The following is a 27,776-nucleotide window of genomic DNA, read 5'->3' as shown; positions in this document are numbered from 1 at the left end:
CACCGCAGCGCTTTATAAGAATCTTGCTGAAAAGTAACAGTTTAATTAAAGACCCCATGTTCCTGTAATGAAAAGGGAACATGCTGAGAGAACAACAGCAAGACTGGAAATGGCTCACATAATTTCACCTAATACACACTCACGCAATCCTATCCAATCCAGCATATGTACGGCCAATCATTAATTCATTCATCACACACAGTAACGACCCTGAAAGTTAAGACCATCAGCGTGATTAACGATCATTTTCTATCAATAAACGACTGAATGATGATTGATTGCTGCTGTGTTCTGAAGTACGGCCGTAGGTGATACAGATTGAGCCATTTAAAATATTGAATTGCTGAACAGAAAAGTAAACGGAGATATTCTTGGTGAACACAGCTGGGAGCAGATGAATGGAGATGTGTGTCGATGTTTCTCAGATTTCCATGTGTACATGCTCTGTGCATGAGAACATGACATAGGAAACATTGTCCTGAGAGCAACGGTGAAAGTAAGACATGGACACGAGCTCTGAGGTGCATTTAAACATCATGTCGCCACAACCTTGATCCAGTAGAGATCAGTCCAAGTGTTTAGTTTCGGTTTAGCACAGTGCAGATTTAAGATCAATATAATTGGCTTGTCAGTTCAATTATCATGTCAGGTTTTGTATTAAAAACATTCTATTTACATATTTGTACCTAAATTTCCCAATGGAAATCTGCATTAAATTTTACAACAAGAACAAACTGTGCCCAGTGATTACTGTGAAAAATTACTGGACTGCCTCTGTTCGGGCTCACAGCCCAATTTTCATAATTAAAAATCAGTTAAATAGAAAATACATTTTAGTTGACCACTTTGGTAGTTGAAAGAGAATTTTTTTAACTGACATTAATGTTTAATTACTCTGCAGTTTGTGAAATGTCTCATAAATATGTGAAACCGATTAAATAAAACCACTGTTGCTCTAGGTCTTAAAGTATCTGTCTGCAAATTTGAGTTGGGGAATAAGCTTACATTTGATGATTTTAATTTGGCTTCAGCCAATCTGAACATATCTGATGTGTAAACTGCAAAACACCAGATTCTCAAGAAGTTTATATCTAATTTTCCTGTTAAAATATCTCAAAATTATAAATTTACTTGAGAAGCAACACTAAATAAAATATTACGATTTTTTGTCAGAATTTTTTTAAATCTTATATAAGTATTTTGTCTTACAGCACTGGCAGATTTCATGTTTTAATCATAAATAAGTGAAAAAAATAAATAAATCTGCCAGTGCAGTAAGACAAAATACACTTTCATTTATCTATGAAAACAAGTCTTCTATCAAAGTTTCACTTCGAAAAGTAAACATATCTTATTTTAAGGAATTCTATATATATTTACCAGGAAAATAAATGTATAAAAATGTATAAATAAAATACATTAAATTAATGAATATATTACACCCATGAAGTGTAATATACAGATATTAGGAGTAATATTTTGTTGTGGTGTTGCTACCAAGCAAATAATATAAACAAATTAATTATTATAATAGTACAGATTTTGTTTAATTACACTACTGTAAAAAGTTTGGGGTTGGTAAGATTTGTTAATATTTCTGAAACAAGGCAGCATTTATTAGATAATAAATACAGTAAAAAGAGTATTATTGTGAAATATTATTATAATTTAAAAGAATTGTTTTCTATTTGAATATATTACAAAACATATTTTATTACTGTGATCAGAGCTGTATTTTCAGCATCATTACTACAGTCTTCAGTGTCACATGATCCTTCAGAAATCATTATAATATGATGATTTGCTGCTCAAGAAACATTTCTAATGATCAATGTTGCAAATATTTGTGCCTCTTAATATTTTTGTGGAAACCATGATACATTTTTCAGGCTTCTTTTATGATTTTCTATAATAAAAAATAAAATCTTTTGTAAAAGTCTTTACTGTCACTTTTGATCAATTCAATGCATCATTGTTGAATTAAACTACTGTTTACTTACTGTTTTTAAAAAAAAGAAAGAAAGAAAAAAATCTTACTGACCCCAAACTTTTAGTGTCCCTAACTGTTTTCCTATACCTTACCTTCACAATTACCTGTCTGAGTGTAAATTAAGCCATCAGGACTGAATATTTCACGGCTCACCAGAGGGCCAGGAAGTTTATAGAAATGTGCGGACAGCCATCTTCCTGTGTGGCCTGCACTGGCTTTGAGGAGACGGTAGCAGTGATTCACAGGGCAGCACATCAGTCGAGCATACACTCAAAAAAATGATTTTAGCTCTTTGTTCAATTTCATTAATTAAAATGAGCATATACAACACAACCCTTCATAGAAATGATTCCAGCTTAATTTCATTAAACGTAATCAATGTAATTTGTAAAAAATTTGGTTTACCAAATTTTTTTTAATTGAGTCAACATGAATATTTTTTGTTCGTCTTAACCGGATGTCACTCAAAAAAAGAATTTTGGCCTCTTGTTAAAATAATTAATTACAATAAGCAAAAGTAACACGATTGTTTAATATTGTCACAACTTAATTTAATTGTGTTCAATCAACCTAATTCATTTGTGTGAAAACTACATGAATCATTGTTGTTGACATCTAACTGGGCAGTGGATCTGTAGTTCCCAGCATGCTTTGCAAGGGACTGCATTAAGAGGGTCAATTTAGGGAAAAAGTGTTATTTTATGTGTTTTTCAGTAAATGGAAAGATGTTGTTAGTTAATGTTAGTGTTTAATGTTCAGTTATGTTAGAAACTTAGAGGACTTTCTGTAATGTTATTGAATTTTGTGGTTACCATTATGCAGAAGAGTGGCGACTGTGTTTAGGCTGTGGGCTCAGTATTATGCTATATGTGCATTAAACCTTGTGCTCAGGCTGTGGGCACTCAGTACTGTATACACTGTGTAAACCTCGCTTACAGTCCTGCACAAGTAATAATTCAATTGAATAATAGTAGTGTCTATCATTAGAAGTGACCATAGAGTCAAATTAACAAAAATTATAATGTTGGTTATTTAAGGCAGAACAAAAACTAAATGTAGTTAACCTGACAAAACTTTATCTAGCAGGAATGACTAAATTAATTTAAATTCATACAACAAGATTACAACAAATTATTTCAAACTATTTCGATTTTGTTGGAAAAATGTAATTCAATTTCGTGGAAAACCTTTCCTTAATTTAATTAAGTTCGTTCAACAGATTATTTTTTTGAGTGTACAGCGGAGTGGAGTGCCTCATTCTCCTGGTCCTTATCATGAAACACACAGACCCTTCTCGTATCCCTCAGTCCAGCGTTCCTGGCAACTGTTGCTTTCGACATGTCCCACGGTTCCATCCTGCCCTGAATGCTGAGACAATGATATCACAAGGGAAATCACAGAACCTTGAAGAGCAGCCGTCCAGAAGTATTCTCAATCGCACTGGAATCAGGTCACGCTCGCACTTCCTGCGCACCTACACAATTTTAATGCAACCACTGAAGCACTTGCCAGTAGGGACGGGTGAATTGAGAGGGTTGGCTGTTAGTTAAGTGTTAGTGAGATGTTATGGCTGCACTGAGAGCTCAAAGATGGCTCAGTGGACGATCGGTGAAGGTTACGGTCACTGATGCTCCAAGTGAGGGATTTGGTTGGATTCTGAAAGTGCAAACAGGAGTTAGTGAACAAAGGGACGGGTGAGGTTCAAGGACAGGCAGTGATTGAAACATTCTTTGAAAGCATGAAGGCAGAATGACTGAAGTGGTATGGGAATAAAAGAAAGAATTGAATTGAAATATAGAATAACTACTGAGTGAGACTACATGTGAATAAATGGAAATGCACAAAAAGAGGGTAGATACATCAAATATTAAAGTCTAATATAAAAATAAACCAGTAGATGGTGTGAGGTGACACTCAATTCTGTTTTTCATTTTAGAGTTCTTATACTATTGGAATGATTCCTGTTTAACAATGGAATACAATATGCAGGGATAATGGACATCCAGCCGTTTGTTATCGCAAAGTAAACCCCAACAGGGTGAAAAGTAAATAATAAGACACAAAATATTGTTGAAATATTTTACTAGCTAATTAAATGTTTCCTCAAACAGTTCTTAGCAAGCAGCTTGGAGCTTACGAACGAACAAGTTCAAACAAGAAAGACATTTAAGGGATAATGAACAGTCCTATCACTTATTACAAGGCTTTTAACCACATAAATGAAAGACAGGGAAATTAAACCATTTTAAAATCCTACCTGTTTATTATTTTGTAAAACATTACAGTGTACATAACAATGGTTCTAGCAACATGACGAACACTTCAACAATATTACAGTATAGGCCTAGTATTAATATTATTAAGTGAAGGTTAAGTCATGGTTTTGATATTACCATACTTTTCATGGTTTCATTTTGACAGTAAATATAGTTGAAAGAAGCACCAACCTCAAATGCCCCAATGAGCAGACATTATACATTTTTGCCATTTGATAACTGACCACAGAATGTCATGACTGACCAATCAGAACAAACATGTGCTTGATGACGTGGCAGCTGAGATATGCAGCCTTACTAGGAAGCAGCCTTCCATTTTATAAAACAACCCACGATCTCTTTGCTAAGTCCTTTTTAAAGCGGCTATATGTAGAGTTCAGAAACCCTTGTAATTAGCGACACCGGTGGCTGTTAAGTGAACTGCAGCCAGCAACTTATTACTCATGCTTGCACTCATGGACATGTAACGTACAAGAGATTCATTTTCACTCATTACGAAATTCTTTTTAGCTCTTTGCTTAGAAGTAAAAAGTTTAAAATACCTGTACAGCGATATACCGTTAACGAACATCCAGACACCGTCCACGCTGCTGAGAGTGACATTTAGATGAAATTGTGTTGCATGCTTTTCTCTCAATAAAAAAATAAACACACAACAAAAATTACAGCGGTGAATAAACAGCAGTTAAGAAAGCATCTGATCATAGCGATATATGTAGATATGTTTGCATTAGCTCTGCAATTCACAAGCATCATGTCGACAGATGAGGTAATTTAAATTGCACTGTTATGATAGTTGGCAATGTGAGACTATAGTTTGAATGAATCCGTTTTCTTTGCATGAAACATAGACATTACAGAACAGAATAGCTCTTTCGGCATTATCCTGAACACAGTTTAAGCATTTGTTTCTTGTGTCACTGAACTGAAGAGAGGCTCTCGGGGGGCGCACATAAATTTCACATCCTTTTGATTTTCCCGGTAAAAAAGTCCAGAGTCCTTAACATAAAAATAAGTCTACCTAGCAGACAACCTAGGAAGTTGAGAAAAGTCTTGTCTCTTAAGTTTACAAGGTGTTCACACATTGGCATCGCCATAGCATGTCACCGTGTTTTAAATGATAAAAGCAATACTTGATACTTGATGGTTATTATTTACTGAGGGATGTGCATCCATATTGACCAGTATGTCCAGCCAATCAACATATTAAATGCAATATAGCCTATAAATCAATAGTCAATGTCAATACATTGCTTTCCATCTTGCTTTATTGCAGAGTTGTAGGCTAACTAAACTGACTTGGAGACTAGATAATCATTGTCTTGCTTTAAAAGGATGTGTGCCTATAATGAGGAGTGCCATCACGCCCATATTGTACTGGTCCCCACAGATGTTTTGCTGGAAAGTGCGCATTTCATTTCGTGCACGAGCATATGAACGCATGTTAACACGCAACGTGGTTATCTTCACTTCGCAGTTTTTAATCACAAAAATAATTGCCATAATTTCAACATTTGCAGAAAACAGATAAAAATACTTCGCAATGTCATAATTCTTTCCTAAAATTAATCTTCAGCACGGTTTACAAATCACACCGCTCTTGAAAATCTCATGTTCATTCCTCACATCAAGACACGTCTTCCAGGTTTCTAAGACCTGAAGACAAATGACTTGAATAAGTGAGACGTGACTTGGATCGAATGCAAAACTCTGGCGTGGGATCATGTCTGGTTTGTATCGCTCATACTTGTTTGCCAAATGCCCTGCTGAGGAACTGATGGTGTACAAACCTGTCTCTTTTTAGGGCCCTGACAGAACTGCTGAAACAGCCAGGCGAGGCCGGGGGCGTGGACAGAGGAGGAGGTCACCACCCCATCGGATCTAATGGCATCTCTGGCAGGTCAATGCGCACCAACAACGGTAAGTCAGATCTCCAGACGTACAGCTACTGTAGGGTTTCTGCTGAGCCCAATCACAGGGACTCACAGATGAACGTTAAATGAAATTTATACCATGGTCTGGGTGAATACTCGATTCTGATTGGCTGCAGGGTGTCCGTTAAAAAGTGATAATGGACACCTAGGAAAGGCGTCACGTCAATTTGCCTGATGACAGTTCTAAATGATTGCGCTGGCTCAAACTCACTGATCAACTGCTGCGGTCGGGTCGCTGTGGCCACGTTGCTTGGCAACGCCTGTATACGGGAGATATTAAATAGTGCGCTCGACTTTTATAAATTAAAACCCTCACGATTTTTACTCTAAAACACATTAAAGTATTATTAATTGATTAAATATTTCTTTCTTTCGTAAGTAACCATGGTATAAGCGGGTTAATGCCCTTCGAGGTGTCCATTATCAGATTTTAATGGACTTCGGCAGAGGCAACCGTCCTCCGCGCCGTCGTCCATTAAAACCTGATAATGGACACCTCGTCGGGCATTAACCCTTACATAATGAACATCAAACATTCAATGCTGGGGTAAAAAGGGACCTTGACAGGTTGCTTGCATTTCTGCTTCCGTCGCCAATTCTCAAGATATGAGCCTTGCAGATTTTGGCACTTGAATGTGAATTATTGATCATGTATGTGTTAAAATACTTTCTTGATCCCTATATAACTAAAAACAAATAACAAAAGCATGTAACAAAATTACTAAAACAAACAAAAATTTTAATGAAAATTCTAAATATTAATAAATACTATATTATATCAATAATACTAAAATAACTGTGCCATTACACTGTGTAACGTGCCAAATGTGAGGCACAATTCATGTCCATAGCACATTTCAGAATCCGACTTATGTTTTTCATAAAGGCTAAAGAAAAAAATGAGAGAACTGAGCCATACTCAAAGACCAGAATATCATAGAACCTAAAGTTGGGCTCTTTTGACTTATACCAAAGTCCCTTTAAGGAAAGTCATTTCACTCGGCGGCCATCTTTGAAATGGGCGACTTTTTCAGTCATGCAAGTGCAGCTCATTTCTCTTTGAACGGGGAAACATCAAATTATCCAAAGATGTTCACGAAGCTTACGATTAAATTTCATATTTGAAATCACAAATAAAATCTGACAAAAACTGTCTCATAGATTTAGTTTTTAAACGCTCAAATCATGACAAAAAAAAGACCAGCCAATGCATTTGTACAGTCATAAGCACGCGTCTCAGAACACTGACTTTTTCTGTAGCAGCTGGAGCTTCTGCAGTGACGCGATGACTTTACCAATTGGCGATTGGCTCTTTTATTTAGAAGGCGGGACTTATTCTGCAATATTGTGTGTTGCAATTTCTCCCACTCATAGTAATACGAGTGCACCGTCGTATACTAGTAAGAAACAACCTAGCATTTCCCCCAGAACTCCTGTGGTGATGATTTTTATTTTTGTAATTCCGTTTGGTGCCACTAGAGGTAGAGGACACACTACAGCTTGAATAAATCCCAAATTTGTTGCAAAAAACAAAGAAAAAAAAACAAAGTTGAAAATATAGCTGGTCATCATTTCACATTATTCTTGCACGATCACAATCCATTAAATTATTATCAGATACACATTTGCCGACAACATTATTGATGAAACCTCAGCAAAAACACTGTGGCTTTAAAGGCTATCACTTTTTGACCCAGTGAGGGTAATGAACTTGAAAGGGGGAGTAATTAAATTTGCGGATATGAGAGATCCCACTGCTGCTCCCTCTCAGCCTTGGAAAAGGAAGTGGCTTAACGAAGCAACTGTGCTAATTAAGGCATAATTAAGAAACTTCAGCCAAGGCCTGCTGATCAAGAACACACTGTCCTTCTGTCTGAGAATTAGGGACCCATTTATCTCTCTATCTCACACACGCACTTCATCACAGGTGTGATTATTTCTTGGGAGTGTGAGAATTTCCACTGTGCCAGTGTTTCTACTCGTACTTCTTTTATCTTCTTCCTTTTCTAAATCCTTCTTCTCTTCATTGAGTGTTTAATTAAGTGCTTATTAAGCGAGCTTGATCACACAAAGGGTCACAAGCCAAGGGTCTAAGAACGATCAGTCTACACACACACACACACACACACACACACACACACACACACACACACACACACACACACACACACACACACACACACACACACACACACACACACACACACACACACACACACACACACACACACACACACACACACACACACACACACACACACACACACACACACACACACACACACACACACACACACACACACACACACACACACACACACACACACACACACACACACACACACACACACACACACACACACACACACACACACACACACACACACACACACACACACACACACACACACACACACACACACACACACACACACACACACACACACACACACACACACACACACACACACACACACACACACACACACACACACACACACACACACACACACACACACACACAATAGAGTCGTGACAGGTAAACTCAAGTCGACACAGGGAGTCAGGAAGGATGGATGGAAATTAGAGAAGGAGAAATGCAGTGATGAAGATGGAGTGGGATGAGGAGCTCCTAGAAAAGTAGTTCTCAAATAGATTTGTGAAGGTATCCAAGATTGTCTGCTTAAAAATAGACCTAAATAAACAGAATCAAATAATTAAAATTGACAAAGAGCACCAGCATAGAATTAATCTCTTGATTAATATAATCATAACAATGCATTGAATAATTATGTTGGCATTATTGTGTGATGTGTCTCATTTAGGTTAATTAGCTTAAAATAGAAATTAGTTAATTTCAACAAAACAGCAGTCTGGAAATATTATGCATAGAAAAACATATAATAAAAATGTATAAATAAAACAAGAAATTATTTATATACTACGGGGCTGTATTGATTGGTTGACGAATGTTAAAGCATTAAATGCATTACAGTTCCATACTGTATCACTTCGCCACATTATTTCAAAGGTCTTTACAGACTACAACAGCAAAAGAACCAAAACCCACAACGACACTGACCAAGCAAATAGTTATAGTAAACAATAGGATAAAAAACAAAACAAATTGTTCCCATGTTTTTTGCCACAAAATTACGTTTTACTGCGTACGGAAAGCACATACTCTCTTTCTCAAACAGCGTTTTAAGGACAAAAACCTGACAAATGTCTTGAAATACAGCATCTGAACAATATCTTGAGGTGTGGTAACAGTAGTATAAGTGGTATAATTGACTCCGGGCCGTTGAATTATTGAAAACATAATGCACACCCAAGGTGTAATGGCCACCTGCATTACCACTACGTGGCATAAAACAGTCATTACAAAATGAACTGTACTTTTTAGACCAAACTGCAGGTAATTCTTCAGGTAGTTGGTGGTTCCCCCAGTTTTTGAGTTTAAAGTGGTCCGCAATCTCTGTGGAACGAGTCCACCACCTGAAAAAGTTTGAGAACCACTTTCCTGGAGGGAGGAAAATGAGATTTGAAGAATCAAAAAAACCAATAGGTGAGGGAACCTGGCAGAGAGAAACAGAAGGAAAATGAGACAGTTTGAATGAATAAATAGTGAGAGAGAGAGATGGGAGGGGAAGGAAAAAGACCTGAGGGGAGGAATAAAGAAAGAGAGAATGAGACAAGAGGAAAGATGAATGAGTGTGGGAGAGGAATGGTGTGGGTGTGATAGGCTGTCGAATGAAACGAGAATTAGAGTGATGTTTAGAAAGGAGAATGAGAAGTGAATGAAAGAACGGTCTCTCCCTCTTTCATCATCCTTCCATCCCAGCTCATCAACTCGTTGAAATCCTGGGGTCATGACCTTCTGCAAAAGCATATGCGTTCAATAAGTATCATTATGATTGTGTTAGTTCCAATTATGATTGTTGTTAGTGATGCTTGCAATGGCTAGAATCACAGTTTAATAATATCTAAGGTTAGTATAAACACAATGCATTAAACTGTAGCTCAACCCACAGTGTTCGTGCTCGTGCAGTGGACATGAATAATATCGTGCAGCTTGTTGAGGAGAGGTGTATTACATTTTCAATGAAAATGTGTGGGAAAACATCCCATAGAATTACATTAAAGGAGTGCTTGATCCATATCTAGAGATTTAGGTTGGATATTTCGACATGGCCCATTAAGCAAGCACCCAGAACACCCTAGCAATCACATAGCAACACCCTAGCAATCACCCAGAAATACCCTAGCATCAAGTTTTGCACGGGCAAGAACATTTTCATGAGAAAAATGCATCCAAGCATCCAAACAATCTGGCAACATTACGTTAAACCGGCAAAATCATTTAAGGGTAGTAAAATGAAACTTAATTATAAGCTGCACGTAACAACTCTTACAGTGTAATACAAATCTTTATTTGAATTTTTAAGTAGCTTGCATACTAAATAAAATGAGTATCTTATTTTTCTTCTAGCCAGCTTTGAAGACACATACAAGACCACTGAAAAACTACTTTAATTTGAACTACTCGTCGCAAAAAAATGAGTATGTGTGATTGTCAGCTTGGCTGTGACAGGTGGAGAGATGTTCCAGTTTACAGTATAAGTTCATACTTGCTGTCTGACCGAGCAGTCAAACGCCTGTAGGCAAAAACACTTCCGTTTTTTTTTTTTTCACCTGCTCTGGAGAGATGCATCTCTTAAGCAGACGATTTTACTGCTGATACAAGCATGTTTTTACTGCATTTCTAAAGATGGAGATCTTACGGGTCTGGCTGAGTGCAAAATGCTTCATATGTGCAGCTAATGAGTGCAACAGCATGAGTTGTCACACTGTTTGCATTTGATGATGAGACATTGCGTTGTTTGTGTGCGTGTAAGAGAGAAAGACTCTGTGCCATATGTGCCAATCATGTTCTTGGCAGACAGCGTGTGTGTGTGTGTGTGTGTGGGCTGAGGCTGGTTGTACTACAGACCACCCATGAAAAACCCATCCATCAAATCAAAAATGTGAATGTGTTGAGGGCGACGTGCCTGGGGGTAAATTTTTATTAGTGTTGTTACTGAAAAAGCAGTCTAGCACTGCTTGTATGAATAAGTTTTCATAAATATGATACCATCTGAACAAGAATGGCAACAGATTGAGGAAAACAGAAAAAGACAATTTTATTTTTTCTATAATGTAAATTTATGTAAAAATTACTATATGTTATGGTGATGCAAGGATGAACCCAATTGCAGACGGTTTGCAGGAAACAAGGTTTATTCTTTACAAATAACAGGGAAAACAAAACCCACGAGGGGGCAAAACAAGACAGGATAGACTAACAAGACTAGACTAAGACTGACAGAAAACAGAACAATAAACTAACAGCTAAGACAGGATCAAACACCTCACAAGACTTCTCAACAGGTTACTCACGAATGAATCTTCACATAAAGATTGGCAATGAACCGGCACAGGACAGCAAACACAAGGGGATTAAATAGGGAGAAACTAATGAGGGAAACGGGTGACACAGGTGAAGCAATAATGATAACAAGATGAGATAACAAGGGGGCGGGGAAACATGACGAGACAACGCAAGCACACAGCCAAACAAATGGCCATGTGCTTACACACAAAACATGGGCCTGTCATGATCCTGCCTCAAGACCAGGGAAAATCAGAGACAAGAAGGCAGAATCATGACAGAACCCCTCCCTTAAGGAGCGGCTTCCAGACGCTCCCTAAGGGAACACTAAACACGTGACATGACGGACTGAGACATGGACACAAACCAACAAAACATGACAAAAACCAACAACGGCAAACATGAATAAACAATAGCAGGGTTGGGGTGAAAAATCAAAAACAACAGACAAGGCAGAGGAGGTGGAGACAACACAGAGTTCATGGAGGAATGTCCAGGGTGGGTGGGTGGGACTGTGGTCTTGGGTGGACAGGACGATGGCTGAGGACGAGGGGTCCGGGCAGACTTGGATGGGGAAACACGAGGAACAGTCTTAGGGGAAACAGACCGGGGTGAAGTGGTGACAGGGGTGTCCGGGGAAACAAACAGAGGTCGGGTGACAGCTGGTACAGGGCTGGACACATTAGCTGGGACAGGGCTGGACACATTAGCTGGGACAGGGCTGGACACATCAGCTGGGACAGGGCTGGACACATCAGCTGGGACAGGGCTGGACACATCAGCTGGGACAGGGCTGGACACATCAGCTGGGACAGGGCTGGACACATCAGCTGGGACAGGGCTGGACGCAATAGCTGGGACAGGGCTGGACACATCAGCTGGGACAGGACTGGACACATCAGCTGGGACAGGCATCTCCAGAATCTTGGCTAGACTGGACAGATACTCGGACAAGGCTCTTGCAGCGATGACAATCGGCATCTCGTGGCTCGCCGAAACCGACCGCAAAACAGCCTTAGCAGCTGAATCGGCCGCTGCTCGCTCTGCAGCCCTCATGACTGCAGACTCTGGAACAGCGCTTGCAGGAGCGGGCTCTGGAACAGCGCTTGCAGGAGCGGGCTCTGGAACAGCGCTTGCAGGAGCGGGCTCTGGAACAGCGCTTGCAGGAGCGGGCTCTGGAACAGCGCTTGCAGGAGCGGGCTCTGGAACAGCGCTTGCAGGAGCGGGCTCTGGAACAGCGCTTGCAGGAGCGGGCTCTGGAACAGCGCTTGCAGGAGCGGGCTCTGGAACAGCGCTTGCAGGAGCGGGCTCTGGAACAGCGCTTGCAGGAGCGGGCTCTGGAACAGCGCTTGCAGGAGCGGGCTCTGGAACAGCGCTTGCAGGAGCGGGCTCTGGAACAGCGCTTGCAGGAGCGGGCTCTGGAACAGCGCTTGCAGGAGCGGGCTCTGGAACAGCGCTTGCAGGAGCGGGCTCTGGAACAGCGCTTGCAGGAGCGGGCTCTGGAACAGCGCTTGCAGGAGCGGGCTCTGGAACAGCGCTTGCAGGAGCGGGCTCTGGAACAGCGCTTGCAGGAGCGGGCTCTGGAACAGCGCTTGCAGGAGCGGGCTCTGGAACCGCTCTTGCCGCCGCGGGCTCTGGAACAGCGCTAGGGACAGCCTGAGATGAAGAGCGAGAGGCTCCCTTTCTCCTCTTCTTTCTCCTTGGTCGCGAAGCGGAATCCGTAGCCGGACTAGCAACCAGTTGGAGATGTTCAGCAGGGATCGTAACTGGAGCTGGGAGGGCGTTCTCGGGCAACGCTGACTCTGTAGAAGATGACTCCGAAGGAGAATCCCATGAAGTTCGCCTCCCTCGTTTGCCACGGAGATCAGCAGGTGTGGGTAAAACCTCAGGAGACGAAACAGTACCAGCCTGAACACCCTGGGCAACAACAGCCAGGACACGACCCTCCGGGATCACAGGCAGCGAGACGGATGGAGAGAAGACAGAGCAGGAAACAAGGTTTATTCTTTACAAATAACAGGGAAAACAAAACCCACGAGGGGGCAAAACAAGACAGGATAGACTAAGACTGACAGAAAACAGAACAATAAACTAACAGCTAAGACAGGATCAAACACCTCACAAGACTTCTCAACAGGTTACTCACGAATGAATCTTCACATAAAGATTGGCAATGAACCGGCACAGGACAGCAAACACAAGGGGATTAAATAGGGAGAAACTAATGAGGGAAACGGGTGACACAGGTGAAGCAATAATGATAACAAGATGAGATAACAAGGGGGCGGGGAAACATGACGAGACAACACAAGCACACAGCCAAACAAATGGCCATGTGCTTACACACAAAACATGGGCCTGTCATGATCCTGCCTCAAGACCAGGGAAAATCAGAGACAAGAAGGCAGAATCATCACACTATATATATATATATATATACACACATATATATATATATATATATATATATATATATATATATATATAAATATATATATAAAGCATTTACTGTACAAAAAAATGATTTTAAGCCAGTTATTTATATCTTTTGCTGTAGTTTGTCTCTAGGAAATATCAGTTTACATTTCTAAACATTTTTTCTTTTGCCATTAATTGTAATAATTTTTGTTTGCACAAAGAGTCTGACAACAGCCAATATGATCTGGTCTCACCATCATCGAGTCTGTGATGAATACATGAAGAAACAGAAAAAACTGAGACTAAATCCAGAAGAAGTGTCACTTTTGCCCTTGAGAATCTACACCAATGTGACTGGCTGGACATTTACTGTGCCTCCATCGTGTGTGTGTGTGTGTGTGTGTGTGTGTGTGTGTGTGTGTGTGTAATGAAGTGGAAGTTCACACCCTATCTTACAGCCTTCCGCTGACCCCAACACACACACACACACACACACACACACACACACACACACACACACACACACACACACACACACACACACACACACTTATACATCTATCTTTATGAGGACATTCATTGACACAATGCAATCTCTAGCCGCTTACCCTAACCTTACCCATCACAACTAAGTGCCTAACCCGAACCCTGACCCTAAACCCTTAACCTAATTATTACCTTATCCCTAAAACCAAGTCTTGACCCTCAAACAGGCCTTTAAAGGGCTCTTAGAAAGTGAGGACCGGCCAAAATGTCCTCACTTTACTCTCTTTGTCCTCACTCCAATGGTCTAAAACTCAAACTGGTCCTCATAAAGATTGTACAAGTACACACACACACACACACACACACGCACACACACACACACACACACACACACACACACACAGATCACAGTGGACAAACAGCTGGACATTATCCCAATCTTCCGAAGCCGCAGCAGGACAGAGCATTCATTTCATCGCTGCACGTCTTCATAACAGGGTTAAACAGATCTGAGGCCAGTTCTAATGCTCACTGATCTGAGCTCTTTTGATGTTTCTACAGAGCAGAGGTGATTTCTGCAGTGAGCCTCAAGCTAAACTGGCTGCAGAACCAGTAATCAGGATCCGGTAACAGACATGACGCTCTCTTATGGAGAATCACTGCACAAGCACTATTCGTAACAGTTATTTTTGTCAATTTCTTTTGTCAAAATATCTAAAAATATCAACAAAAAAAATTATATACATAAATGTACTCGAAGAAAGTATCTTTAATGAATGTATTTTGTCTTGCTTCTTTCATGTTTTTTTAAGTTAAAACAATTGATATAAATCTGCCACTGCCAGTGCAGTGAGAAATAATACACGCATTTTCAAGATGCAAACTATGAAAACAAGTCTTAATATTCCAGGTTGTGTTGCTTCTCCAGTACATTTATCTTGTTTAAAATATTTTTTGATATTTTGACTAAAATATAAGACAAAAATAACCACATTTATAAGATATTTTAACTGAAAAAATAAATAATAATAATAATAATAATAATAATAATAATATAATTATATACACACACACACATATATATATACAGTATACATATATATATATATATATATATATATATATATATATATATATAAAAAATGTAATTTTTGTTGCTAGTAAACAACTACCCAGAACACCATAAAAACTAGATAGTAATGTGTTAAAAAACACTCCAAACACTTAGCATCATCCTTACAACATGGCGACTTTTTCGCAGACAAACACCACTCACATTTTCTTCAAAACATGTAAACTTCTACTGTAACCATGGTAGGATGTTAATTCTTTCCTGTGATGTTCTGCTCTGGCAGGATCTCAAAGCCCTTTGTATTTCTCAATTAAGAAGATTATTACAGCGTGACCTTCCGCATGCAGTCTGTTACCGCTGAAAGGTCATCTTAGAAAAGGTGGAATCTCAAGAGGGATGAAAATCACAAGTACTTCAGAAAGAAAAAGATCAGATGAAATGTTCGAAGATCTCTTTAAGGTCAGAAAGGAAGGGAAATATTTGGAATTGTGTCTTGTAACAGGAGGACAATATTTGAAATCAATGCTTTAAATAAAGGCCATTGCACACCAGAAATAGTTAGGATTAGTCGTGGAAGTTCCCTCTTTTTGATACATTCACACAAGATACAAGCCAACCACCAAATGGATTTAAAAAAATGGGCTTTGCCGAATAAATAAAACAATAAAATGAATAAAAGTTGTCCAATAGACCGCATATAATGCATCATTTAAATACATAATTTAAAGGGATATTTAAAAAATAAAATAAATAAATAAAAGCGCTCTTTGCCTGTGCAAAAGTTTGTAGTGTTTTTTAACATTTTGCTATGTGGTTCTATGGTGTTCTGAGTGATAGTTTACAGGAAAATGTAAGTTAATTATATAATTATATATATATATATATATATATATATATATATATATATATATATTACAATTTTATAAAGAAATGTTTACACTCAAACACTTTATTTTAAAGGGGTGGCATATTGCCCTTATCACAAGATGTAAAATACTGCAAGTCTTTGATGTCCCCAGAGTGTGTATGTGAAGTTTTAGTTAAAAATACCCCACAGATATTTTTATGTAGCATGTTAAAATTGTCACTTTTTGAGGGTGAGCAAAAACGCACCGTTCTTCAAGAGCTCAAGTCCTTTTACCTCACACACTGAACATTTCAAAAACCTTTAGCCTTTTATGTTCAAACCGGAGTCAGACAAAGATGGAGAGACTCAAGAAGAAGAAGTAGAGTGCAACAGGACATTTCTGAATGGTTATAGATGAATTTATGCAACTGATGTGGAGTTAATCATCTTCTAGTCATTGATTAGCATATTCTGTCATGATAATCTATAAATCGTGTTCCGGGGGCGGGGTTTATGTAAATTTTAGGGTTAGTGATGTCACTAACCCGGGAGGAATGTTGTGTAGTGCCTACCAGCCGTTTGTTGTAGTCCTTACAAACGATTTCTTTGAGTGTTGTAACTTTGCAGATGTTGTTTATGCTCAAACAGCAACCTTACACACTAACTAAAGTTAGAAAAGTGAAATCATAATCAGTATTTAACAATATTTGTTAAGTATAATGATAACATTTGTAAAAAAATAATTAAAAAGTACAATTGAAAAACAAAAATGTGTAAAAAAACAAACAAAACAAACAAACTCATTCTCTCCATTCTTTTTCCAAAGCTAACAAAATAATGTAGTGTACCGTACTGTGGTCAGACCCATCATCTGGTGTAAACTGTGCAAGTTACTTCACTGCACTTTGGAGGGATCGAAGTCAGCATATCAATTTAACAACAGGAAGCTTTTTTCCTGCAAATACACCAATCAAAAAAGCGGTAGTAGAATATGTCAATCAAACATGCATTGATGTCTGTGTGAAAGGAGTCTGATTAAAGGGGAAAGAGAAAAAGTACAATGGTGAGAGAGAGTGAGAGGGAGAGGGAGACATCAAGTTGAGATATGCTTTTTAGGAAATGGAGTGGAAAGGCTGAAAATACGAAAAAACCCAGAACAGTGGAAAACATTGCCCTTTCAACCATTCTCCTTCCATCTGAGAGAGGTTTAAATGTCACAAGGCAGATAGTACATGTGGTCTGAGCAGAGACACCGAAATGTCAAGTATAGCAGGATGACGTATTTATGCATGCTTCTGTTAATACATGACTTTAACCCTAGAATGCTCTTTTGGCCAGTTCTTTTTTTGCTTTTCATCCAAAATTTGGTTAGGATTAGTTTTACTCAGAAATTCAAATTCTGTTGTTATTTAACTCACACTCATGCCCTTCCAAACCGTCTGTGGAACACAAAAGGCTGTCACTCTTTTCCGTGCAATCACTCTGAATGAGGAACTGAGACTTTAAAGCATCAAAAAGAACACAAAAGCATCATAAAAGTCTTCTTGAAATCATACAATATCCCTTAGAGTGTTCAAACAGAGAAACAGTGATGCCTGACTTGACTTACAATTGAACGATTCATGGAATGAAAAGTTGGTTTCAATTCACATATCTGGAGTCTAATTGATTTAAATCACAATGGATGGAAGGGAAGATTTTCAGCAAATAACTTAAAGGTGCTCTAAGCGATCCCGGGAGTCGTAACTTCTTGTTGACATTCGAATTGTTGTCAAACAAAACGGAGGCTTGCTAGACCCTCCCTCCTCCTCATCCCGTCTCCTCCCTCCTCCTCCCCTCCCTTCCGGCATAAAGGAAAGTAGTCACTACAAACAAAGTTAAGTTTTACTGATACTTCATTCAATGTGTAATGTCGCCAAGTTAGATAAATGCTTTTATATATTACAGAACAGAATGCAGAAAAAGAGAAACATTATCTTAAAATCATTTCGCCACTTGAGGTTATAACTATAGCTCCCATACTAGGACGCAATAATAGCATGATAACGTTAGCTTCGCGTTTCCCAGTGAGCATAAACAATGACGGCGTCGTAAACAAATTTAGTCAAAGTTGTCAATAGCCTATAAATGAACATTCATATTCATAACAAACAGTGGATGAAAACAATCATTCACACACATTGTCGCCCTACTGTGAATTTGCTTGATCATTTACAATGGAGATTGATCGCTGCTAGAAACATATGTTGTATTCACCAAAGTTAACGCTGACTGCATAGTTCTAGCTAATTACATCCTTGTGTTGGTTTGGCGAACATGAACGTCTGTTTAGAAATAAAAATGGATTTACCTGTTCTGCAAAAACAGAGCAACTGAATGTCGGATTGGAAGCCCTTCTGCCGGCGGAGTTCTCGCCACCTTTCGAAGGTTTTTCCGATGTAAATTCGGTACTTTGCGCGTTTCTTATCCTTGTCACTCTTCTTTGCAATTTGTTTATCGGAACGTCGTCTCTTTGGTCGTGTGTCGGCCATAATTCAAACTTCCCTCTTCATGCTTTCTCTCTCCTCCACACCCCCTTCATGTGTACGTACACTAACCCCCCCAAACCCCACCCTCCAATACTTCTTGTCGGTTATTGGCTGGAACACTGTTTGTAGTGTTTCGTGGTGCGGGTGAGCCCAGTTTGTTTTGTTGCCGTTTGTGGAGCCTGTGGTGTCTAGAGAGACCGCGTTTTTTTGAAGTGTGTTCAGGAGACAGACAGCTAGCGGATAGTGAGGAGATTTTTGCTGTATTTGACAAAAAATGTTTTGGCCTAAAAAACGCGTGGCATAGCTTAGAGCACCTTTAACACTTTATGGTATGGGGCCCTATTTTAACGATCTGAAACGCAAGTGTCAAAGCGCAAAGCGCAAGTAACTTTGTGGGCGGGTCTTGGCGCTGTTGCTATTTTCCCGGCGGGATAAATGACTCTTGCGCCAGGCGCAAATCTAAAATGGGTTGGTCTGAAGTAGCTTCATTATTCATAGGTGTGGTTTGGGCGTAACGTGAAATAAACCAATCAGAGCATCATCTCACATTCCCTTTAAGAGCAGACGCGTTTGTTCTAAAGCGGATTCCTATTGTAACGGCGGATTTGCCTGGCGCGCGCCAGGAGCGGTTCACAGCCAAGGAGACCGGCGTTCTCGTCAGGGACGTTGGGGATGGAGAAACACACCCAAATTAACTTCGGTTAAAAAGGCGTATGATAATTTGGGTAAATGTGTAAGCTAGATGTATGCTTTTATAATAAACTATCTATCTATCTATCTATCTATCTATCTATCTATCTATCTATCTATCTATCTATCTATCTATCTATCTATCTATCTATCTATCTATCTATCGTAATAATGTATGATTTGCAAAAATGAAAACTGCTGCTTATGTGTAGATGAGAGAATCAAAGTGCATTCGCGTTGTGCACACGCTACATTGATTATGGCCAAGCATGCGCCCTTAAAATAGCATATGAATAACATGCGCAACGCGCCACTGACTTTAAACAAATTTTTCCTGATTAGTAGCGCAATTGTTTTCTAAACCTGCAAAATAGCATGAGGGAACGTTTGCGCTGGAACACGCCTCCTCTTTGCGCTGAACCGCCCCGGGGAGCGCAAGTGTATTTCTTAGTTAACCGACGTGCTTCTGTGGAGGGAAAAGCGCGCTTTGCGCGGGTGCAAAATAGGAATGATACATGCGTCGGTGTACAAAGTCAATTGCGCTGGGTGCAAGATAGGGCCCATGGTGTTGCCATATGGCAACAATAAATTTCTACTCACTTCCTTGTTACTCACTTCCAAGTCCAAAACTCTCTTTCCCACTATCACCCTCACACAGAAAATACCTGTTGAAGTGCTCCAGAAATTGCTCTTCTCAAGGGGCATTTTTGATAAGTAAATTACATATTTTTATTCACAAATCAACTTCGTCTAACATAGTTTTACTGTAAATTGAGAAAATATCATTGTTTCCATATGACAAAGCTGCACCACTATGGAAAAATATGCCGTATGGCAACGCTGTACCACAGTGGAATTGCAGTAATGTATTTCCCCATTGGGATTTCTTTTTATAGATAGTAGCATCAACAATATGATTGCAGTTATTTATTTATTTGAAGTGTTTATTGTAGTATAGTTGTATTTGTGTATAAATAACAAATTGATTTCTTTTCAGAAAATGAATACAGCGATATTTTACGGAAAGGTCAAAAGGAAGAGTGCAGAGTTATCTCTTCCATGTAATGAGAGTGAGGATGAGTTAGCCAAATGATTGGGAATTATAGGGATTAAATGATAGGGATCTACTTATTTTTGGTTTGCATGAGTTCCAAGTATATAAATATATCAATTTCTAAAAATTTTTTTGGATTTGTATGATTGAAGCTATTTCATGTAATAAAAAATTATTTGAAAAAATATTTCATGGTTAGAACATAATGCATAACATAGAGGGTTAAATGTTAGCCGGTTTCTTGCACAAAATTATTGTATCACTTTAGGAGACTTAAAGCTACACTGTGTAGGACTTTCTCCCATCTAGCGGTGAAATTGTTTATGACTACCAAATGAATATTACTTTCCAGTCCCTCCCATTCCGAGGGCGTTTTAACTCCTACGGTGGCCGTATTATTTCAAATCTGCCGGCAGTCGCGAGTAATCTCCCCCTCGCATTCGTCACGGTGCCACTGAGTGTAAAAACGCGAAAGGCGAAGCTTGAATTTCCAGGTATGTCCCTCTTTGGCTAATGCATTTTCAAGATGGAGGCTGATAAATGGCAGATTCTATGCTTACGAGAATACTTGATTAGTTGGTAGAAGTAATTACACATTAATGAGCACATATCATTTTGAAAGAATAAAGTGTTTTTTGCTAAGAATCAACTAAAAAAATTACAGTGTAGCTTTAAAATATATTGCACGAGTCGTGGATTTCCTTTGTTATGCTTTTTGACGGCATTTTAACGATATGTGGGTGAGTAAATGATGACAACATCTTGGGGTGAACTATCCCTTTAAGGTGTCCTTGATCATTTCTTTTCATATTTAGTTTGCTATTTTACATTTAAAGGAATTTGTATTAATACCCCTAGTTTCTATATGTGCTTCCTATGGAATTCAATGCAATGGATTGAAAAGTGTGTGCATGAGTGAGTTTGAGTTAGAATCTAATATGGGATGTGACTTTCCAAGAATTTTATGTATTGACATAGACAAGCTGTAGGCGGGATGTGTGTGTGTGTGAGACTCATCTGGTTTGACCTTCGTATTAGTGACAGATGTTTTCAGATGTCCTCAAATCCAGCTGTTATTCATAACTCTGTGGAAAACGGATGGTCAAATCCTGCAAAAGCTGTCAGAAGAAATGCTCTGCTTTAGATTTATGTGCAGAAATTAAGTATTTCTAAACCTTTCTAAATTTCAAAGAGAATGAATTAAAGAAAAGAGAAAGAGAATTTCAAATTAAAATGTATAATTTACAAAGCCTCATGTTTAGGGTGACCATATTTTAGTTTTCAGAAAAGAGGACGGGGCGTGGTTGGTGGGTGGGGTCGTGGTTTGGGGAGGCGTGGTTAAGGGGTGGGGGCGTGGTTGCGGGTGAATGCATCAAAAAATACTTGACAAATGTGATGTAATATTAAATATTACAAATTACAATAAAAGTTTAGCTTTTAACACCTTTTACATGACACTATTTCTTTTCATGGCCATAGGTTAAAAATCTACTACTAAAATAAAAAATCTACTACACTATTTCAGTAAAAAAAAACAATTTCAATCCTCCTGATGTTCTCTTGTTGCCTATACTTTCTTTATGTGGGCTTCTAGGTCGCCAGCACCTTTATTTGACACTGACACATACTTTGCAGTTCATGCATTCTGCTTTACACGGATCCCGACCGAAATGAAAACACAGGAATTTTCTTTCCATTTGGGCTTTTTTTTTTACGCTGTTAGCTACTTACATCTTATCTCGCACTTGACCGTAAACTGAAATGTCGAGTCACGCTGCTAAAATTCTGTGAATGTAAAGTCCGCCTACTTTGGTCATTTCAAATATTCTGACATTGACGAGCAGTGACAGACCAATGAGGCTGAGATGAACACACACACACACACACACACACCTCTGTATTCTGACGTGCTCTCTGCTTGCCGCTGCGGATTGAGGAACGCACTGATTCTAACAAGATGGGGCGAAGCCGAAGCCGGTTTCATATGTTTTGTGTGCAAAGGTAAGTGTGTATTTAAAGTACATGCTTAATGGCCCAAAGAAAAATAATGAAAACCAGGACATTTTCATCACTTTATAAAAAACAGCCAGGACAGGACATGAAAACAGGACATGTCCTGGGAAAACAGGACGTTTGGTCACCCTACTCATGTTGTCACGATATGTCCGTTTCGTTATGTTTGTTAGTTTAGTTTTCATGGACTTTTAGTTTGTGTTCATTCAACACGTGTTCCTTTGTTTGAGTTTTCCCGCCATTCATCAGTTTTCATGGTCACTAATCATCACAGCTGTTCATCATCTGGGTTATCACCATGTGTAAATAAGTTTCTCACCTTCACTCAGTTTGTCCTGTCTCATTTGTGTTAGCATCTTTATCTGTAGTAACTGTTAGATTTATACGCTGCTAAATTTGATGCGATGGCTCAGACGAGCCACGATTTCTTTAGTTACATGGAATAATTCTGTTGTCTTGCCGTTACCTGCCCCTACGATGACGAGACACTCAAAATCACTGTCCTGCTGGATGCCTGCAGCTCTTCGTCTTCCTCGGAAACGCCTTGCTGTGACGTCAAGCCGCAGGTCGTGCAACCACCAGCCTCGTCCAAACAAGAGGATCCTGTGGCTCCGCCTCCGGCCTCTAATCCCTTTGCTCCACCTCGGCCTGTCGGCTTCGCATTGGATACTCCCACCCTCTGCTCCAGCAGAGACCTTCAACCTAGCGGCTTCACCAGGTTCCCTCGTCCCACCTACCTACTCCCCCTTGGTCAGTAATTACTCTGACTACACAATGGACTTGCGAGCCTTACGCTATGCTCAGTTCCTCCACCCCTACGGTAACAGCGGGTTCCTCCTTCCCTCCGGCTCCACCTCAGTCCTCGGGCACTCTTGCTCCACCTCAGACGCTCGTCGCCACAACTCCGCCTAGGTCTCAAGTGCCAGCGGTGTCGCTCAAGTCCATTGTCTCTCCGTCTGCGCTCTGGGATCCATCGGCCGTCACCAGGATACCGTCAGCCACTTGGCACCTTACTCTCTCGACTCCACCGTGGGCTGTCGTCATCGAGCTATGGGTCCAATGCACCGGCCATTCACCATCATCGCCCCGGGGTCTCGTCGTCTTGCTGTCACCATCCCTTCGTCATCTCCTGTCACCATCACTTCGTCTGCCTCTTAAGCCTCCTCCTCTTGAACTTTATCCTCATCTTCGTGCCTTCTTTATCTGTCTTTCTAAACCTGGCTAACACATGTTATTCTAAACAATACTGGATCATTAAAGTGGTCCCTAAGGGGACATGTTAAAAAAATATGAGATGGAAGGTAAAATTACACTTCAATGCTTATGCGTTCTCTCTAATTGGTTCCCACGAGAAAGTTTGCGTTTATTTGCAAAATATTTGCGTTCTCTCGCAAAACTAGCTCTAGCAAACTCAAAGACTCTCAAGGGAACTCAAATGTTTTGCAAGAAAACACAAATGCATTAAATACAATTTTTCCTCCAATCTATTTTCCATCACCATGTCCCCTTATGGGTCTGTAGAATATAGAGCTACATGGACTACTTTCATTAGTTATTTGTGTCCTTTTTGAAGCTTGAAAGCTACATTACTTACTCTTACTTCATTGTAATTGCATGGGAAAAAAAACATTGTCCTGCAGAAGAAAGAAAGTCACAAAGTTTGGCATGACATGAGGGTGAGCAAACGATGACAGAATTGTCATTTTGGCTGAACAATCCCTTTAATTCACAGTTTCTCGTCGCTTATGCATTACTAACCATCTACATCTTTGTAACTAAATGCATACTCACCAGTTTATCTCTAAATAACCACAACAAACAACACTTTGACATACACACACTTCTTTTGAAATATGCATTCGCAGTGACAGCATCAGCACATCAAAAGAGAGAGGCATAAGAAAAAGAGTGAGGTTTTTTTAGTGTGACAGTAGAGCAGCTGGTCTCTGTGTTAGACATCATACATGCCTTATTCTCTCCCTCTGTCCTGTCTTTCCTCATTCCTGTCTTTTTTTCCCCTTTTATTTTTCGCTCTTCTCCCCAAACACAAGTAACTGCATGAATAACTCAAATGTGACTCAAAAGGCCTTAAAATCTTCCCTTTGTCTTCTGCCATTTTCAACAATATTTGCTGCTCTTTTTTCTCCTTCATTCTGGTTCTTTTATGCAGTCCAATTAGAGAGCTGCATGAGCGTTGGTGAACACCCCTTCTCTACAGGTACAATGACCCATTCCTACTGTGCTCTAATAGAGACAGAGCAGGGTCGTACCATCTGAAGAGCAGGGAGAGGGGGGAGAGGGATTGGAGGTGGTTTGAAGGTCAGAAAGCTGCCGGTGTGTGTAAGAGCATCAATCAGGTTTAACTGAGCGCGTTCAGCCAAACACACACATGCACACACAATTGCTTCGCAAGCACTTTGTAGAGATTGGGTCAGGCTGTGCTGCTGAGTGAATGAATTGCATTGTACTGCATGCTCACCGATCTCTTTAACACACACACACAGACTGTACGTATGAATCGTGTTGGTCCATCAACGTTATAAATGGCTGGGCTGTACTTCCCACTGATTGCTGTATCTCCTATATGGGATCTGATGACACATACAAATGAAGTCTGGGGAGACTTGCTAACTTCCTGTCCTGATCGTTATGGTGTGTGTGTGTGTGTGTGTGTGTGTGTGTGTGTGTTTGTGTGTTAGTATTCTGTATGTGGCTTGTGGATCTAGTGGAATGTGTCATTAAAGTAGTTCCAGTCCATTGAGAAGCGGAAAAATAAAACCTTAGTGGACAGATAAAAATAATCCCCACAAAGATAGTGAACCAGACTTGTGTGTGTGTTATTTAACTGTACAGTAATTTAACCTTGGGGATCAATAAAGTGACTATCTATTTATCAACACTAATAAAAAAGCACCATGGTTTTAGACCTTAGACAGTTGGCAATACCCTGTTTTATAGGTATTACATAATTTATCTCTTTCCCTGCCATTGACGTAATTTTCCGTCATTTATGACACAGTGCTTCCCTGAAATTGACGTAAATTTACAGCAATCCATGATTTCACTGTTACAAGGTAGGGGCGCTATTAAACATTTTCTGAAAGAGTACTGAATCTCCTGATCAAAACACATGCGAGGAAGAAGTAGAAACAAGCTATAGAAGCATTGCTTGCGCACATGTAAAATAACGCGATCATCAGACATTAAAACGCATATAAATCAAAACTGCCTAATGTTACTGAATGAAATGTCGACCCAGGACGAGCTATAGGACTGTGAAGCTTTGGGGGTGTTGATGGACTCAATCTACTGTTTTGTAGTATGGACTGTGTTTTTGTTCACCGTTTTGAATCCCATACGGACGCAGTCTTTAAATAAAACGTTATAAAATTAATAAAATTAAATATGTACTATGGTACATACTTTTTGCTTTATGGATGCTTATTGGTTTAAACATGATACCATGGAAATATTTTTAGGCCATGTCTATGATTTTTGGGACATGTACTATAGTAATCTTTAAAGTACCTTAAAATAAATCAATATAATACTATACTCATATAATATAATATAAATAATATATGTAAATACCTGTCAAAAGTTTGAGGTCAGTAAGATTTTTTCTTTTTTTTAAATAAGTGAATAATTTTATTCAGTAAGGACACATTCAATTGATCAAAAGTTAAAGACTTTTATGTTGTTACAAAATATTTATATTTCAAATAAATGCTCTTCTTTTAAACTATTTATCAAATAATTCTGAAAAAGTATTATGGTTTCCACAAAAATATTAAACAGCCAAAGCTTGCCCCAAATCAGCATATTACAATGATTTCTGAAGGATCATGTGACACTAAAGACAGGAGTAATGATGCTGAAAATCAGCTTGCAACACAGAGATTAATTACATTTTAAAATATATTAAAATATAAAACCGTTATTTTAAATTGTTATAATATTTCACTGTTTGTACTGTATATTTGATCAAATAAATGCAGCCTTGGTGAGCATAAGAGACTTCTTTCAAAAACTTCACAAAAAAATCTTACTAACCCTAAACTTCTGAACAGTAGTCTATATTCATCCAAACAATTCTTTGAGCAACTTAGATCAAGAGACCACACACTGATACACACACATACAGTGCCTCTTGCGCTGTCATTTACGTGCTTCAGTCTGTGTTGTAAATCCCCAGATGTGAATTACAGCATCTCACTGAAGCCCTGATGCTCAAGAATATGGAAATTATCAGCTAGAAGTATGCTAATAAATGCAAACATCTGCATACAACCTTGTCCCAATCGATCTGTCCTGCATGATTTTGTTCCAAATTGTTCAAGCTCTCTAAGTCGGAGTGCCTTAACGCACATGTTCTTCTTACTCTCCCACACTAACAAAGAAACTGTTCATGATTAACTACTAACTCACTATTAACTAAGACAAGAAAAATTAAACACAGACCTAGATGTTTAGATTTTACGAAGAAAAGTGGTGTCCATGCAAAACTCACAACCAAGGTGCTAGAGTGTTCTGGCAGGTTTCCAGGGTGTTGCTATGCAGATGCTATGGTGGCCGCGTGGTTTGCAGGGTATTGCTATGCTTTGCTTGGGTGTTACCAGGGTGGTATCCATGGTGTTGCTATGCGGTTGCTATAGGGTGTTCTAGGTGGTTTCTAGGGTGTTGCTATGCAGCTGCTGCGGTGATGGGAGGGGGAGTTTGCTTAACGGCCCAAAAAAAAAAAAAAACACCCTCAAGTCTCCATGCAGGACAAGTGACACACAAAAGTTTAACACTTAGGGAAAGGGATTTGAACAAAGTATGAGCAACAGTAACAAGGAGCACTATTTAGGAAAATACATCAATTTAAAGTAAAGGCACAAATAATTACAAAGAAACGTAACACAAGTAACACACTGAATTGAACATGAAATTGTAAAAGTACCGGTAGTCTGAAATAGTATTTTATTGTGAAACCTATTGAAATAATCTTTGTTTTATTTACAAATTCGAAAAAACTTTTTTTTTTACAGTGTACCT

General features: G+C 39.2%; 1 protein-coding gene across 2 annotated transcripts in view; it reads left to right on the top strand.

The window, feature by feature from the left end:
* Positions 1-27,776, top strand: part of LOC308697914 (protein shisa-9) — an 87,551-nt gene that overhangs the window by 34,560 nt on the left and 25,215 nt on the right. For both annotated transcript variants that reach the window (XM_081377602.1, XM_081377603.1), the window contains exon 2: positions 6,071-6,186. In XM_081377602.1, the coding sequence (XP_081233728.1) occupies positions 6,071-6,186 (116 nt within the window). The remainder of the gene's footprint in view (positions 1-6,070; positions 6,187-27,776) is intronic.

The sequence above is a fragment of the Scardinius erythrophthalmus genome (genome assembly GCF_964197995.2).
Source record: "Scardinius erythrophthalmus genome assembly, chromosome: 1".
Lineage (NCBI taxonomy): Eukaryota > Metazoa > Chordata > Actinopteri > Cypriniformes > Leuciscidae > Scardinius > Scardinius erythrophthalmus.
The sequence above is the reverse complement of the archived record's forward strand: the minus strand, read 5'-3'. Positions and strand labels throughout refer to the sequence as shown.